Raw genomic sequence first — 18,285 nt, forward strand, 5'->3', positions numbered from 1 at the left:
TGATTTATACTGCCTATCCCAATTGTGTTTTCCCAACAGGGAGAGAGTTCTGCATAAACATCCTCATAGACAATCGCAGAGCTACACTAACAATGGTTAAAAATTACATGAACATTTCAGTATAAATACATCTTAAGGTATTTTTAAATCACTCAACAGGAAGACATTGCAATTTAGAATAGAGCAGAACCCAAACCTCACCACGAACGGGGGAATGAAAAGTCTGCCAGTTGACATACATGCAATTGAACAGCATTTAACCCACAAACTGTTAGTGTTTCTTGATGATGCATCAATTAAAAACAAACTTGCTTAAAAAAAAGAACAAAGCGAGCTAGTCAGTAGGCTAAGACCTGAATGGAATAAAATGCTCACATTATTTGTGGGCGTGCAATGTTGAAAAATCTACTTGGGTTGCACATCAGTGCCACCTACTGGTGCGCAATACAAGGTCCGATTCTACAGAAGTGTCAGTGGTCATCCACCTGCACAATCAGCTGGTGTCCAGCATGAGAAGGGAGAAAGTATATGATGGAGAGAAATAGAGAAAATAACAGGTTAAAAAAAGAACTTATTTATGTGCTTGCTAGGCATTGTTAATTTGTTTATATCCATTTTTTCAGGATTATCCATTTAATTAATAAAATACTTCCATCAGGGAGCACTACAATGTCGGAGGTGTCGTCTTTCATTTAAATCGAGGCCCCATCTGTCTGCTTGGGTGGATGTAAAACATACCATGGCACTATTTCAAGGAGGAACATGGGAGTTATCCCCAGTGTCCTGGCCAATATTTATTCCTCAATCAATATCACAAAAAAATACACTATTTGGTCATTATCACATTGCTGTTTGTGGGAGTTTGCTGTGTGCATGCATATTGGCTGCTGCATTTCCTACATTACAACAATAACTACATTTCAAAAAGTTCTTCATTGGCTGTAAAGCACTAGAGACATCCGGTCGTTGTGAAAAGTGCTATATAAATGCAAGTCTTTCTCTTTCATCACAACACTACAGCTATGAGTTTGAATGTCTATAAGGGCCAAATCATCCTGCAGATCTACATCAGGAAAATGGATGCTTATTAGTATGTATGAGGGAAGTACTTGACAGCCAGCATCTTAAGGAATACTACCAATGCTCACCTGAATAGGGTAAAATCTATAAACATTCAACATTAGGTCATGCTGTACTGCTATAGTGGGATTCTAAATTCATGGAAAGAAATATCTGGTAAATGAAGTTTAGTTTAATTTTGAGAAGAAATATGATCTGCATCAGAAATGTTTGAAGAAGGTAGAATTAATGGGAAATTTAGTGAGCTTGATTGAAAATTCATTGGCAACATAAATCAGGGATATGGTAAAGGGCAGAGAGATTTCAATAAATAATTAATCCTTTATAACTCCTTGATAAGGTCATATTAAATGGAGTTTTAGACACACTTGCCAAGGACAACTTATGCATTGGGTAGATTTTTATTTGAATTGGAAAGAAACAGGAATAATGTGGGTATCAGCAAAATGCTTAACTGATCATATAGCAAGAGGACATGAAGATATCATTAATGAACTTCAAATTAAGTCAAACAGCAGAAGTTTTTTTTCTCATGGATTTAGTGGAATGGGTTCCTTTTACTCTTGTATTAATTCCTTTAAAATTCTTAGTTAAGAATGGAATAGATAATTTAAAGGCTATCTACCGTATTTGCTATCGAACAACAACTTACACTTTTATGAGGCCCTTAACATAGCAAAAGATCCCAAAGTGCTTCATAAGGAGGCAGATTTGGATGCAAACAAGAATGGAGGAAAAGTTAAAGTAAGTGACTGAAACTAAATTTAAAGAAGTAGATTTCTGAGCAGGCATTTGAAGGTGAAGAAAGATGAACGGCTGAAAGGAATTGCAGATCTCAGAGCTATGGTGGCTGAAGGTTCTACCACCAATGGCAGAGCATAGAGTCTTGGACAGTAGAGTGTGCTTGCAGGGATAATATGGCTGGAGACAGAGACAGAAAGAGGGTGGACAATATGAAGGATTGTGCATTCTGGACAAGTAGTGAGGACTGGATGATTAGTGAAATAGACTTTGCGCGGGATTAGATATGAGATTCAGAGTTGTAAATGGGTTGGAGTTTGTATAGGATGGAACTCAGAAGGTTGCCCAGGAGTGTGCTACAAAGGGTGAACCTGAGGGTTTCGCGGTGATGGAGGCGAGGCAAAGATGAAGGAGGGTGACATTTCGGAATTGGAAATGGTCTGCCTTAATGATCAGTTGGAACAATGTGATTTCTATGCTGATGCAAATCATAATCAATGGAAAACAACTAGAGATAGTTAAGTACTTTAGCTTGTGAGGTTAGATCAATACTCTGTAGTTTTGTTTGATTAGTTGGTGGGGTCATGCAGAAATTACATAGAACTACCTTCACAATGTTAAGTGGGTTACATTGATTACACGTTAATACAAATTGTGCCCAAGTCTGTAGGGTGAGGTGGACAGATTGCAATTTGAAAATGGCCTTTATAGTGTTTGTTTTTTGAGTCCTAATTGGAATTTTCAATTGACTTCAGTCTAAGAAATCAAAAGGTAAACATTTATAAATCAGCAAGGCTCAGTCTAAGAGCTAAAAACAGAAAATGCTGGAAACAGCAGGTCTGGCACCATCTGAAGAGAAAAAAAGAGTTAACATTTCAGGTTGGTGACCCTTTGTCAGAGCAGATCAACTTTCAACCAGGACACCCAGTTCTGCCAGAACTGCTGAGTATTTCCAGCACATTCTGCTTTTTCTTTTGCAACTTTCCAGCAACATCAGTAATTTGCTCTCATATTAGGGGAGCTCCCTCACTCACAACCATCTGAACTCTCTCCAACACGAACTGGCTCAGAAGATTTGCAAGTGCCTCTGAACTAGGGTGCCAGTAGGTTGGGTTGGTTTGGGGGGAGGGGGGATAGATTTGATTAAAATTAACCAGAATGTGTAACTGCAATCTAAAAATTCTAAATTTAACATGGAAATGTGAAAACAAGTAGTTATGTTGGTCTGGATTTTCGTGGAGGTGCAGAGGCAGGTGTGCCGGCACGTGCTACCAGCTGACGTGATGGTCTGCTGGTATATTCCTTCTCTAGTGTATTTTCATGGGCTGCTTCAGAGGGTTGATGGCTACCACCTTATTAGAGGTGGTAATCAATTAATATGCCTATTGAGGACACTCATTAACATCGTCTGGAAGTTTTGCTGAGGCCAATGTTTGGCTGATTGATGGAGGCAGCCTCCCGTCAGCAGGTTAGAGGTCCAGCGATGCCTCAATTAGTTTCCACACTCCCGTAGCCAATTGCCAGAGGGTCACAGAGGTTCTCCCTCTACAATACGGGCGTGGCATCTCTGGCCACATTTTATTTTTGAATATTGAAATGTCTTTAAAGGGTGCCTCCGATTTGAGGCGCTCTCACGGTCTCCCACCTACTTCAGCAGTGTTCACCTCTGAAGGTGGGGCTGCCAATATTTCAGTGCTGGACTGCATCCTGTTGGTTCACTGCTCTTAATTAGATGGGGCTCCTGCAGACGGCCACTTAATTGGCAGCCTCCTCCAAAATCTCTCTCTGGATTCCAAAGCCAGTATTTGTGGGTTTCCAACACACATTTCATTCTAATACAGGATTGGGACTCAGGGAACACAAATCCTGCCTATGGTACCCCACACCCCACCATCTGAATCTTCAGGCTTTTATGCACTTACTTCCTTTTTCTTCAATACCAGTGAAGGAATATTACATACAGTAAGTCCTCACTTAACGTTGTAGTTGCATACCTGAAGAGTACAACTTTAAATGCAACAACGCAAATGCAAATAAGATTTTTCCAATTATAACCAATGTAAACGCTGCAGTTCTGTAGGATCTCTCTCATCAGAAAGAAAAAATTAAAACATTATACCCTATCAGTTGAAATACATTGCTAAATTTCTAGAATAATAAACGAAATAACTTTTTAAAGAAAATAAATTTTAAAACATAAAAGAAATATGCTGACTCTTTCTACTTGCCTCTGGCTCACCATCTCTTCTGCATGCCAACTCTCCCACTCCCCAACCCTCCGGCTTGCTGTCTTTCCCACTCACCGATTCTCTTGGTCGCCACCGATCATGCTTGCTGACCCGCCCTCTCACCGGCACACCCTCTCGCCAACCTGCCCTCTTACCGACACACCCTCTCGCTGAACTGCCCTCTTACTGGCACTTCTTCTCATTGCATCTCCCTCCTGCTGCCGAGGGTTAACGAGATGAGTGGCGAGAGGCAGAGGGGCAGCTTCGAGTTGCAAGGTTGCAGAGCTAAGCCAAAAGCTGGAGGGTCAGCGAGATGGAAAGTCGGCAGTGACTGGGAAGGTCAGCGAGAGGGAAGGTCGGCAGTGACTGTGAGGGTCGGCGAGAGGGAAGGTCGGCAGTGACCATGATGGTCGGCGAGAGGGAAGGTCGGCAGAGACCGGGAGGGTCAGCGAGAGGGAAGGTCGGCAGAGACCGGGTCGGGGGGGGTCGGCAAGAGGGAAGGTCAGCAGCAACTGGGAAGGTCGGCAATGACAGGGGGTTGGGAACAGGAGAGGCTGCTCCAAAATGGCACTGATTAAAAAATGCCCCCTCCCCCCAATTAACTGACTGACACTAAAGTGGAATGACTTAAAACGCGGCAACTTAAAACAGGGACTTTAACAGTGTACCTAAAATTCAAGTTGCAAATTCCATGTTACCACTTAGTATCACACATCTTAGGTTTATAATCTGTTCTTGAGCTGTCAGTCTTTTGGGGACCGTTCATATATTTTTGCCACTGTTACTCAGTTGTTGTTTTCTCAGTTGGAATATACACAACTGAAGCAAGTGAATACTTTTAAACAACTCAACTGCATATTAGCCATTATGGTATCTTTCCAACTGACCTTAGTACACGTTGCTAGATGAGCTTTAAGTCCAGAAAAACTTGAGTAAATTGCTTCACAACGCTGTAAAACAGAATATGTAAGTGAAAGACCTATTTCTTCACAGCAACCACAATAAGTACAGGAGAAACACAGCGTGGCTTAGTGAAGCAGTAAATAGGTGAGGCAAAAGACACTTTCCTCTGCTCTCTGACTCTAAAGCCATTCCCAATATTGAAGGGAGCAGCACTGCAATAGCTAATGGTACCAGACTATAGATTCTAATGTGCCATTAAATCTGCTACCTGTAACTGACTGGATTATCGATTGTATTAGTTAGGGATTATAAATCTCACAATAATTATATTATACATTCAAGATTTTGGAATGTAAGCACACTTATTGAGTTGCAATAATAACATTGTAATATGAAAAATACCTAAAATGTAATTCTGGCATATTTTTCATGCATATATTTCATATTACTAGTTAATTCCATTGTTAACAGTAAAATAAAAGTTTTCACTGAAATACTTTGCAACATAGTCTGAATATTTCATCCAATATATATTCAAATAAACGTAATAACTGCACTCACGCTAAATTACCTTAGTGAGATAACTAGTAATGGGAGGTTATAGTTAAAGAAAGGCTTGAAAAATTGCAGAGGACGGGGAACTGAAAGGAACTAATATTTTCAGAATTTTGATAGATTTTTGGAGGGTAAGTGCTAAAAAGATTGTTTTTATAGGTTAGCAAATCAATAAGGATATAGGCTCAAGATAATCAGAAGAAGAATTAAAGTTGAAATTAGAAGAATTTTTATCACATTAAGGATTATTAGAAAATGTCACAAGTAGCTAACTAGGCAGAGGCTTGGGGGGGTGGGGGGTGGATTTTGATCCTCTGGCTGATAGGGATGGTGGGGGTGGGGAGGGGGGATTAAAATGACAGGTGAGGTGTTTGCACCAAATACCCAAGGTCCCCAATCAGGCAGGGAAAGGCCACATAATGGTAAAGTCGTGTCCCAATTGTGTAATCAAGACACAAGAGTGATTTTAACTGTAGGATAAATGCTAAAACAGATCATTTGGGCCAAATGCTCTGTTTCCATGCTGTACTTGAATGCATTTATATGTATTATGGGAGGGGGGCGGTGCAAGCTGATCCCATGTTCACTGATGATGCAACCAAGAGGCAACATGCATATGAGGTAGAGGATCCATGGTAGACTCCGGAGGTGATTATCCTGGGATTAGTAGAGAAGACATTGGGAGAAATGCTCTGGTTGTGAATGGATACGTAAGATTGGAACTAAGAGAGAGCAATCCCATCAAGAAAATCATGTAGTCAAGTGTGTTGAGAGATGGAGGATAATGAGGAAAGATAATGCACCACAGTAACAGATAATACTGTTTGTGACTTTGTTTAGGATTATTTTGCCACAGCAGAAAGTATGGAAACCTGACTGGAGAGTTTCAAGCAAACTGGCAAGGATCTGGGAAGTGACAGTGAATTCAAGTACTTAGAAGAGGAAAGGAAAAGGAGAGTGGAGGTGCAGTAATTATTTACAAGTATGGAGCGGGTGCAGGTGTGTAATTTTAGGGGCAGGTTCATGTCAGCATTCTTGAAAGAGGAGGTCAGTGTCTGGGAAAAGGAAACTATTTACAAAGTTAACTGGGGAAAGAAGTTGTGTGGTCAGCAGTTTATTTATTTTTTTTATTCATTCATGGAATGTGGGCTTTGCTGGCTGGACAAGCATTTATTGCCCATCCCTATTTGCCCTTGAGAAGATGGTGGTGAGCTGCCTTCTTGAACCGCTGCAGTCCATGTGGTGTATGTACACCCACTGTGATGTTAGAAATGGAGTTCCAGGATTTTGACCCACCAGCAGTGAAGAAACGGCGATATATTTCCAAGTCAGGATGGTGTGTGGCTTGGACGGGAACTTCCAGGTGGTGGTGTTCCCATCTATCTGCTGCCCTTGTCCTTCCAGAGGGTAGTGAGCATGGGTTTGGAAGGTGCTGTTTAAGAAGCCTTGGTGAATTCCTGCAGTGCATCTTGTAGATGATACACACTGCTGCTACTGTGCATTTGTGGTGGAGGGAGTGAATGTTTGTGGATGTGGTGCCAAGCAAGCGGGCTGCTTTGTCCTGGATGGTGTCAAGCTTCTTGAGTGTTGTGGGAGCTGCACTCATCCAGGCAAGTGGGGAGTATTCCATCACACTCCTAACTTGTGCTTTGTAGATGGTGGATAGGCTTTGGGGAGTCAGGAGGTGAGTTATTCATCGCAGGATTCCAAGCCTCTGACCTGCTCTTGTAGCCACAGTATTTATAAGGCTAGTACAGTTCAGTTTCTGGTCAATAATAACCTCCAGGATGTTGATAGTGGAGGATTCAGTGATGGTAATGCCATTGAACATCAAGGGAGGAAGGTTAGATTCTCTCTTGTTGGAGATGGTCATTGCCTGGCACTTGTGTGGCGTGAATGTTACTTGTCACTTGTCAGCCCAAGCCTGGATATTGTTCAGATCTTGCTGCATTTGGACATGGGTTGCTTCAGTATCTGAAGAGTTGCGAATGGTGCTGAACATTGTGCAATCATCAGCGAACATCCCCACTTCTGATCTTATGATGGAAGGAAGGTCATTGATGAAACAGCTGAAGATGTTTGGACCAAGGACACTACCCTGAGGTAGTGACACTACCCTGCAGTGATGTCCTGGAGCTGAGGATGACTGACCTCCAACAACCATAACCATATTCCTTTGTGCTAGGTATGACTCTAATCAGTGGTGAGTTTTCCCCCCGCTTCCCATTGACTCCAGTTTTGCTAGGGATTCTCAATGCCACACTTGGTCAAATGCGGCCTTGATGTCAAGGGCAACCACTCTCATCTCGGGGGTTCAGCTCTTTTGTCCATGTTTGAACAAAGCTGTAATGAGGTCAGGAGCAAATGCTTCAGCCTTATCTTTTGCACTGATGTGCTGGACTTCCCCATCATTGAGGATGGGGATATTTCTGGAGTCTCCTCCTCCAGTAGAGTTGTTTGATTCATGACTGGATGTGGCAGGGCTGCAGAGATTCGATCTGATCTGTTGGTTGTGGGATCGCTTAGCTCTGTCTATCACTTGCTGCTTATGCTGTTTGGCACGCAAGTAGTCCTGTGTTATAGCTTCATCAGGTTGGCACCTCATTTTTAGGTATGTCTGGTGCTGCTCCTGGCATGCCCTTCTGCATTCTTTATTGAACCAGGGTTGACCCCCTGGCTTGATGGTAATGGTAGAGTGGGGGATATGCCGGGCCATGAGGTTACAGATTGTGTTCAAGTACAATTCTGCTGCTGCTGATGGTCCACAGCACCTCATGGATGCCCAGTCTTGAGTTGCTTGATCTGTTTGAAATCTATCTCACGTAGTACGGTGGTAGTGCCACACAACACGATGGAGGGTATCCTCAGTGTGAAGGCGGAACTTCGTCTCCACAAGGACAGTGCAGTGGTCACTCCTACTGATACTGTCATGCATAAACGCATCTGCAGCAGGCAGGTTGGTGAGGATGAGGTCATGTATGTTTTTCCCGCTTGTCGGTTCCCTCATCACCTGCCGCAGACCCAGTCTAGCAGCTATGTCATTTAGCACTCTGCCAGCTCGGTCTGTGGTGGTGCTACCGATGGACATTGATGATCCCCACCCAGAGTACATTCTGCGCCCTTGTCACCCTCAGTGCTTTCTCCAACATGGGAGAGCATTTATTCATCAGCTGAGGGAGGGCAGTATGTGGTAATCAACAGAATGTTTCATTGCCCATGGTTGACCTCATGCCATGAGACTTCATGGGTTGCAGAGTCGTGCTGAGGACTCCAAGGGCAACTCCCTCCCTCTGTATACCACTGTGCCACCACCTCTGCGGGGTCTGTCCTTCTGGTGGGACAGGACATACTCAGGGATGGTGATGGTGGTCATTATCTGTAAGATATGATTCCGATGAGAGTGGGAAAGGTTAATGGAGCAGGATCTGGGGCCCATGTACAAGATGAATTTGGAAACAACATGAGAAGAGTTGGGAGAGAAATTTAACCCTTCACAAGACATACTATACAAGAATAGTGCTATGGGAAAGACCTAAAATAACATTTATGGCTGCCTTTACTTACATTATTAGGGCAGCAGATCTGACCATTTTCTTTGACCTCATTTTTCCAGCTTTCCAGCTGTTTGGGGTTGAATGATGGTAGCCCAGGACGAGTATATTTAAGCTATATCAAGAGAGAAAGACTTGGGTAAGATCAGTCTACATAGCTGTGTTCTCAGACAAACAATGTCTAGCCTATTAATCATGCAATAAATTTTAACGCCATGTGATTAGGGCTGCAGCAATTCTATTGAGGTTAATATCACACCAGCTGTTACAATCATTTCTGTGACTCTTCTTAAAAAGCTTGACAATAATTCTTTTTGTCCAAACTTTTGGTGTTACTTCTTTTTGAAATAGAGAAACCAAATGTGCATACTGTACTCCAGATGTGATCTTACCAGGGCCAAGTATGACTTTGCTGAAGTTAGATGTTATACTCCTTGCTATGTACCACAACATTCTGTTTGTTTTTTTAAGCAGCTTGGGAACATTATGTTGATGGTTTTTGTGACCGGTTCACTAAACTCCCCAGATCTTTCTTCTCCTCTGATACCACAAGTACACATTTTCAATTAAGTCAACTGCACTGAAATGTTGCAGGAAATTTACCAGGCTAATGTCATAACTCCAGCAAGAGACTAGCAGAACCCCAGGAATGTGGCAGTTTCCAGAATTTTCTTCAATGTCTTGTAACAGAAGAAACTTCCATCTATTCCTCACAAAGACCTATGTGAATCCTATCAGTGACGTCAAGGCCCACTAAGTGGACCCCAAAGACTACCTAAATTCTTCTTAAAAAATACTTTTATAGATTGGCTCTCTGTTCAGGAGGCAATAAAGTGATAATTGTCAGGGCCAAGAAATTTGAATAACACCAATCGGTGGGCAGATATCTGGATTTCCAGCTGGAATGCATAATTAAGCATTGAAGATGCTCCCAAAGAGACATTTTTGCTCACTTGCTGCATGCAAATGGGGTGCATTCCCAGTGAGTGCACAAACCCCGGCAGAGTTTCTGCAGGTCATGTATGATTATAACCAGAGGAACTTCAGGAACATGTGTTGAGCAGAAGCGAGCTAACAGAGGTCAGCAAAGGTAATGGTAATAGGTGATTGAGCTCTAGAATGGGATAGGATATAGATGGCAGAAGTCTGGATGATTGAGCTGTTGGTGTGATAAACCATTTTGCATTCCTTTCTCACTTTAGGCTTAGCTCCTCTGGCCCCATGTGGGACAATATGCAGCAAGGCCCCACCACTGGCCCCAACATTGCAACCTCTTTTGCTTCAGCTCAGGTGGTGTCCCGCTCTTGAAGGTCCTCCTTAAATGTACTTCTCCAGGTCTTCTTTGGCTGGCCCTATTGTCTTCTTCCATCTGTGGTGTCTATTCTACTGCCACTGTGGCAGTATGTCCGGAAGGCGAAATATGTGTCCTGACAGCCTCAGTTATCCCTCTCTCATGATGTCCCACAGGCATTTCTGACCAGTCCTCTATAGTTTTTCCTTATTGGTGATGGTCTCCCCATGTTGTGCCCAGGATCTTACATAGGCAGCGCCGGTGAAAGCTGTCCAACTTATGTGATACCTTTGTTATTTTCTTCCATGTCTCGCTAGCACAGATTGCAGTTGGTACAAATATGGACATGTAGATTTGCAGCTTCATGGCTGTTGTGAAGGTCTTGGCTGCCTACACTGTGTAGAGCTGCTGGAAGACAGATGCTGCTTTGCCGATTTTTGTGTGGGCATCGATTTCTACATCAACTTCACTGAGGAAGTTGTTTCCTAGGTAGGGGAAGTGTCCAAAGTCCTCGATGGTCTGTTACGTGTTGGTGATGGGAGGGCCTTGTTGCCGTCTGGTTGTTGTTGTCTTGGTCTTTTCACAGCTGATGCATAGACCAACCTTGGCACCGCTACTCTCAAGATTGGTGGTCATATCTTGGAACGCGTACGATTCTTTGGCAAGCAAGGCAATGTTGTCTATGAAATCCAGGTCTGTTAACTGGTGGTTTTGCCATGGGATGCCAATGGATACCAGTCTGCACCCACCATCGCATTCCTCATGATGAAATCAATGACAAAGAGGAAAAGGAACGGGGAGTCTACGCAGCCTTGCCAAACTCTTGATGATGTCGAAGGAGTCTGTGGTACCCGTGCTGGTCTTGACGCAGCAGATGAAATTTCCAGATCAGACGTCGAAGGAGGCATAAAAAGTCTGAAGAAAAACAAGGCACCTGTGATCAATAAGATATCAGCAGAGCTTTTGAAACATGGCAAGAATACTATCACAACAGAGCTCACGGACCTTGGGCTGCAGAGGACATCCCAGATGAATGGAGGCAAGGAGTAATCGTCAAGCTGCCAAAGATAGGAAACTTCAGCGATTGCAACAACTGGAGTGGCATAACACTACTGTCAGTACCTGGCAAGGTCTTCAGCAAGGTGTCCCCCAACAGAGTGAAAGCAGAAGTTGACGGTACCCTTTGTGAACGATAGGCAGGTTCCCAGGGTGGTAGATCATGCTGTGGGCAAATCTTTGCACTCAGGAACATCATAGAGCAGAACCTAGAGTGTCAGAAGCCATTTGGTAACAGCTTAATTTATTTCAAGGAGGCTTTGGATAGTGTCCATTGGCTGTCACTCTGGTACATTGCAAGACAGTGCGGCATCCCATCGGGGTATGCTAACATCTTCAAAGCCTTATACCACAACTCTAGCTGCTGCGTCAAGATCTTTTATTAAAATGAGTATAATCACATGGCTCTCTGTGTAAGAACTGCTGCTTCTTTCAATGTTTTTTATTGCATGATAACTTGTATATAGAATTAAAGACTTCTACAGGAAATAATGTGTGTAATTACTGAGAGACACCACAATCCACATCACAATGTAAAATTACAAAAATAAAGATATCAACACAATTTCAGTAAAAGGCCTTCAATTTTCTTCAAAAGTCACTTTCATTGAAATAAATATTCCCTTACCCTCTTAATGTCAGGGACTAAGTCATCTTTATTTCTTCTTCTGGTCCAAAGTTTTGATAGTTCGTCTTCTGCAATTTCCTGGAGATGGAAAACAGCTACTTGCGCAGATCTTCGGCGGATACGCCCACTCGGCGTTTTCTCAAACAAATTCTCAAAGTCTTCCTCAGCTGATTTCTGATCAGAATCTTCAGTTGCCTAAACAATATTTTGTTGGTGTTGTTATCATCAATGTTATGGTTAAAACAATGCAAATTGTTCTTTCTCCCTTTTTACAATCCTTGAATTGATACATTACAACAAATGTTAATGATTTCAAAGGAGAAGGAATGTAACTTTTAGAAAAATGATCCTTCGTTGAAGTAGACAGTTGAGAATAAAGAAAGTTTACAAGAATAATGACTTCAGAAAACTTCCTGCTCTTTTAAACATGCACTTATGTGTGTCATCAGGGACTAAGGTGGGAAAGAATTTATAAAGAATATATATGAAAGAAGCGGAATTAACTGTGCAGATAATTGTACAAATTGTACAATTTATGCTCTTGTCCTGGAGTATGGTTTGAACCAATAAATTTCTGACTCAAAAACAAGTACTGCCAATTCAGACAAGGTGACATAAACACATATTTATGTTTTTGTTTTAAGGATAAGGCTTCAGCAAGGTAAACTCAGTACTGCCAAATGTAAAAGCTCCTTATATTCTCCAGAGTCAGCACTTATTCAATGATAGTACCTATGTCCCTGAGTAAAAAAGTTGCAGATTCGATCCATACTTAAGCACATCATCTAGGCTGACACTCTACTGCAACACATGAAGGAGTTTTGCACTGTTGGGAAAAGATGAGACATTAAGCCAATGCCTTGCCTTTACAAGACCCTGAGGCACTATTCAAAGAAGAGCAGGGAAGTTCTCACAGTTCCCTAACTAGCATTCACTACTCAACCACCATCAATAGAACAGATTAGCCAGTCATTTATTTCATACCTTTTTGCTATATCAAACTGTGAACAAATTGACTGACATAATTCCCTAAAATACAATACTTCAAATGTACTTAATTAGCTGTGAAGCCCTTGAGGGCTTTCTGAATACTATACAAATGCAAGTTCTTTTTTTATGTCATGAACCCCTAATAGTAGCCTTAATCATCACCAAAGACATTCACAAAAACACCAGATGAATGCTTAAGTATACTGAGGCTAAATTTAAGGAAATGTTTGCACTATAACATTTACACATTGCCCATAAAAAAGCATGAGAGAAATGAAAAGTTTTTAAATTACATATTATTTGAAAATCATGAAATCTTACCATTGTATGTTCTGATTTTACATGATAGTCATGACCAGCCTTTGATTTATACTCCTTTCCACAATGCTCACAAATGAAAACAGCTTTTTCAATATCGGCAGGCTCTTTCCCACATCTTTTTAAATGGTACTGGTAGCCCATTAGGCTGGCAAAAGTAGCTGTGCAGCCCTAGGTAAACAATAATTACAAAGTTTATGTACTAAATCAATCAGCAGGGATACACCCAATTTCTCAAATTACTGTTACATATAGCTGTTATATATATTTCCATAATAGTATCCAGTTAGGAACTACCAAATGATGAAAGAGCATAAATCTCCAAAGGGTTAATTTTACAGAATATCTCCTATTGCGTGCACATGTTGAGAAATCATGCGTGAATTTTCATTATTTTCCGCTATGCACTTCCAACAAACAAGACTCTGTACCAGGAATGCATGGTTGTAAAATTGGTCCTAATGACTTATCAAAATAAAAAAACTTAGGGAGTAAAATTCAGCTTTAACCTGCCAATATTAATATTTAGAATGTATTTAACCTCATTAGGACACTTCAATTTTCCCATTTGTTTAAGCACTCTCCGGAGTCTTTCACGCTCCTGCTGTTCATCCAGCAGCTTCTCTGCATTCATCACAGGCTGCAAGAGAAGGGACAAGAAAATGCTATATTATTTGAAGTTCATAAACGCCATCAGGTAACTTATATCTCTGCATAGCGAGGAGCCTCGTCTACTGTAAGCTCATGTTGGGAAATTCTGCACACCTTTGATTTCCTAATATATATATTCCCAGCAAGTAATATTCCTTATTGGATGCCAATGTTTGTGAAATAAAATCTCAGCTGTCAATTTGGAGTTGGAGCTTTAATTAGTGTAATCAAGAATTGAGGTCGTTTACTCACCTTATTGTTGTGCTCTGCCATTGTGTGATACTTTAGCCCAGCTTTGGATTTAAACTGCTTAGCACAATGTTGACACTTCAAAGCATCTTGCAGCTGCAAGGATTAGAGTGGAGTCAATCTTTCTGAATTGATAAAACAGTGCTTAATACTACATAATCTTAGGAAGTCACCTCAAAGGATTAATTTTTATGTAAATAAAATTTTAGAGAAAAGACATTGCTTAAAAGAGCTAACTTTTAAAACATCTAGTTAGTTTGAATATTATATATATGTTTATACATTAAAAAACAATTGTGAACGTCGGATGCAAAACATCATGTGAGATCCCCTGATGTTGGATTACGCCAATGAGTTACTGAATTACATTACTTCTTTTGATCACTATCCTGCCCAGCTTTCACAAAGGAGGTGGATTTTCAGACCGTAGAATCACCTGAGATGTGCATAGTGATTGTCTTCTGTGGCCAGCAAGATAGCAATAGGACAACACAAATTGAAGATAATCTCAAAAAAGAGTAGAGAAAAAATTTCCTCAAGCAGAGGGCAGTTGAAATTTTCTGTGTCGTGTAGTCCTTTTATGAACTGGAAATCAGATAGTTGCTTAAAAAAGAGAAATATCAAAGGATATGAGGTAGCAAGCAGGAGACAAGATTGGATTGGGAAATCTTTGTGGAGAAAACACCTGCACAGACTAGATAGATCCAAGACCTCCTCCTATGATGTGAAATTCATTTCGGCTGTTCCCGTTGATCCCCTCAAATGATGTCCATTCTTGTGCATTTATAATCATAGCATAAAGTGTGCAAGAATGGATATCAGGTAAGGCGTTCAGCAGCAATGGCTGAAACAGTTCCTTAGTCAAATAGACAACATTGCTGAATGTCCAGACTGATGCAACAGGAATGGCACTTTAGCAAGGTAAAGAAATCCTCTGGTGTTGAATAGCATGCAGACGCGTATTGTCAAGGTTTATAAATGTATTTGAACATGGAACGGGAGGGTGACAGACATCTATGGTACTACATCTCAGTGATGAGTGAAAGCTTTCAGGGAAGAGAAGATATGAAACATTTGTCGAGTAAAAGGTTATGGGGGAAAAATATATAATGGTTCACAGAGATAAATGTACATGTAAAAGTGCAGCTGCCATCAGTCAGATCCAATTTTCATTAGTGGGATGTCCAAAACACGACTTGTGCACTTTAAACCTATCAAGAGAAGATCTAAAGTTAATGGAATTCTTTTGAGAGATAAGGTAACCTTTTGGTGAGGTAGGGTACTCTTTTTGATAGGTCCAGGGACACCTTTGGGAGAGGTCAAGTGCCCTTTGGGATTGTTAAAATTAGACATGAATGTGTGTAAAAATTAGATAAGCTCAGTGGAACTGTCAAGAGAAGTGTCAAGCTGTCAAGGAATTTAAATCTCCTGCCTTTTAAATATTTGTTAAAAAAAAAACTGCAGTGTTAAAAGAATCAGTACTTACTATTTCACTCCATCTAAGGGTTATCATAGGATTAGTGCTATATGACTGGTTTCACAACTTAAAATGATCACATTGGGGTGTCTGTCTGTTCACAGTTTGATTGACAGCTCCAAAAGCTTATAATGTCTTTGAAGTGAGACTACGAACATATGAACAAAGAACAGGAGTCGGTAATTTGGCCCCTCGAGCCTGATTTAATAAGATCATGACTGATCTGATAGTAATCTCAAATCTGCATCTGCCTACCCCGATCACCTACCACCCCCTTGTTTACCAAGAATCTATCTACCTCCACCTTAAAAATATTCAAAGACTCTGTTTCCATTGCCTTTTCAGGAAGAGAGTTCTGAAGCCTCACGACCCTCAGAGAGAAAATATTTTGCCTCATCTCTGATTTAAATGGGAAATACCTTATTTTTAAACAGTGACTTCCAGTTCTAGATCCTCCCACAAGAGGAAACATCTTCTCCACATTCACCAGGTCAAGACCTCTCAGGATCTTATATGTTTCAATCAAATCACATCTTACACTTCTAAGGTCCAGCGGATACAAGCCTAGCCTGTCCAACCTTTCCTTATAAGGCAACCCACCCATTCCAAGTATTTGTCTGGAAAACCTTCTGTGAACTGCTTCTAACGTATTTATATCCTTCCTTAAATAAGGTGACCAATAGTGTACACAGTATTCCAGATGTGGTCTCACTAATGCTCTGTATAACTGAAGCATAACCTCCCTACTTTTGTATTCAATTCCCCTTGTAAAAAATGATAACATTCTATCAGCTTTCCTAATTACTTGCTGTACCCACATACTAGCCTTTTGCAATTCCTGCACTAAGGCACCCAGATCCCTGTGCATCTCAGGGCTCTGCAATCTCTCACCATTTAGATAATATGCTTCTCTTTTATTCTTCCTGCCAAAATGGACAATTTCACGTTTCCCCACATTATACTCCATTTGCGAGATCTTTGCCCACTCACTTACCTATCTATATCTGTTTGTAGCTTCCTTATGTCCTCTTCACAACTTACTTTCCTTCCTAACTTTGTGTCATCAGCAAATTTGGAAACCATCCCATCCATCCCTTCATCCAAGTCATTTATATAAATTGTAAACAGTTGAGGTCCCAGCACTGATCCCTGAGGCACACCACTCATTACATCTTGCTAACCTGAAAAAGATCCATTTATGCCTACTCTCTGCTCCTGTTAGCCAGCCAATCTTCTATCCATGCCAATATGTTACCCCCTATACCATGAGCTTTTATTTTCCACAATAACCTTTGATATGGCACTTCATCAAATGCCTTCTGGAAATCTAAGTACAGTACATCCACTGGTTCCCCTTTATCTACCAGACATTGTTACTTCATCAAAAAACTCCAATAAGTTAGTTAAACATGATTTTCCTTTCACAAAACCATGTTGACTCTGCCCAATTACCTTGAACTTATCCAAGTGCCCTGCTATGGATGCGTTAATAATAGGTTCTAACATTTTCCCTTTGACATGTTAAGTTAACTGGCTTGTAGTTTCCCCCTTTCTGTCTCCCTCCCCTTTTCAATAATGGAGTTACATTTGCCGTCTTCCAATCTAACGGGACCTTCCCCGAATCTAGGGAGTTTCAGAAAATTAAAACCAATGCATGAACTGTCTCACTAGCCATTTCTTTTAAGGACCTAGGATGGATTCTATTATTACCCAGGCACTTGTCAGCTCACAATTCCAACAATGTACTCAGTACTACTTCTCTGGTGATTGTAATGTTCCTGAGTTACTCCCTCCCTTCAATTTCCTGAGTTATACCTGCTTCTGCCTTCTGTATCCTTTATGGTAAAGACTGAGACAAAATACCTGTTCAATTCATCTGCCATTTCCTTGTTTTCCATTATTAATTCCCCAATTCACTTTCTATAGGACCAACGCTTACTTTGTTAACTCGTTTCTTTTAAAAATATTTATAGAAACTCTTACCATTGGTTTTTATATTTCTGGCTAGCTTTCTCTCGTACTCTAATTTTTCCCTCCTTATTAATACTTAAGTCATCCTTTGCTGTTCCTTATATTTGGTCCAATCTTCTGACCTTCCACCTATCTTTGCACAATTATATGCTATTTCTTTCAGTTTGATACTATCTTTAACCTTTCTAGTTAACCACAGATGGTGTGTCCGTCCCTTGGACTTTTTCTTACTCGCTGGATTGTATCTATTCTGTGTATTCTGAAATCTCCCCTTAAATGTTTACCACTGCATTTCAATTGACCTATCCCTTAATCTAATTTGCCAATTCACTTTAACCAGCTCTGCTTTCATGCCCTCATAATTGCTCTTATTTAAGTTTAAAAACATAGTCTCTCTCCCTCAAAATGAATGTAAAATTCAATCATTTTACGGTCACTGCTACCTAGGGGCGCTTTCACCATGAGATCATTAATTAATCCCATCTTGTTGCACAATACCAGATCTAGTATAGCCTGCTTTCTGGTTGGGTACAGGACATGCTGTTCTAAGAAACTATCCCGGAGTCATTTTATGAACTCTTCACCTAGGCTACCTT

At 41.0% G+C, this 18,285-nt stretch overlaps 1 protein-coding gene across 8 annotated transcripts in view; it reads right to left on the minus strand.

Annotated features, from left to right (window-relative positions):
• znf512b (zinc finger protein 512B) overlaps nt 1-18,285 on the minus strand; it is a 160,375-nt gene that overhangs the window by 10,959 nt on the left and 131,131 nt on the right. For all 8 annotated transcript variants that reach the window (XR_013578429.1, XM_078555220.1, XM_078555215.1 and 5 more), the window contains 6 exons: nt 14,245-14,337; nt 13,883-13,981; nt 13,345-13,512; nt 12,034-12,228; nt 9,072-9,173; nt 4,937-4,999 (listed from right to left, as the gene is read on the minus strand). Coding sequence is in view for 7 of the 8 variants with exons in the window: in XM_078555220.1 (XP_078411346.1) it covers nt 4,937-4,999; nt 9,072-9,173; nt 12,034-12,228; nt 13,345-13,512; nt 13,883-13,981; nt 14,245-14,337 (720 nt within the window). In the remaining variant the exon portion in view is untranslated. The remainder of the gene's footprint in view (nt 1-4,936; nt 5,000-9,071; nt 9,174-12,033; nt 12,229-13,344; nt 13,513-13,882; nt 13,982-14,244; nt 14,338-18,285) is intronic.

This window comes from Cetorhinus maximus, chromosome 13 (genome assembly GCF_964194155.1).
Source record: "Cetorhinus maximus chromosome 13, sCetMax3.hap1.1, whole genome shotgun sequence".
NCBI lineage: Eukaryota > Metazoa > Chordata > Chondrichthyes > Lamniformes > Cetorhinidae > Cetorhinus > Cetorhinus maximus.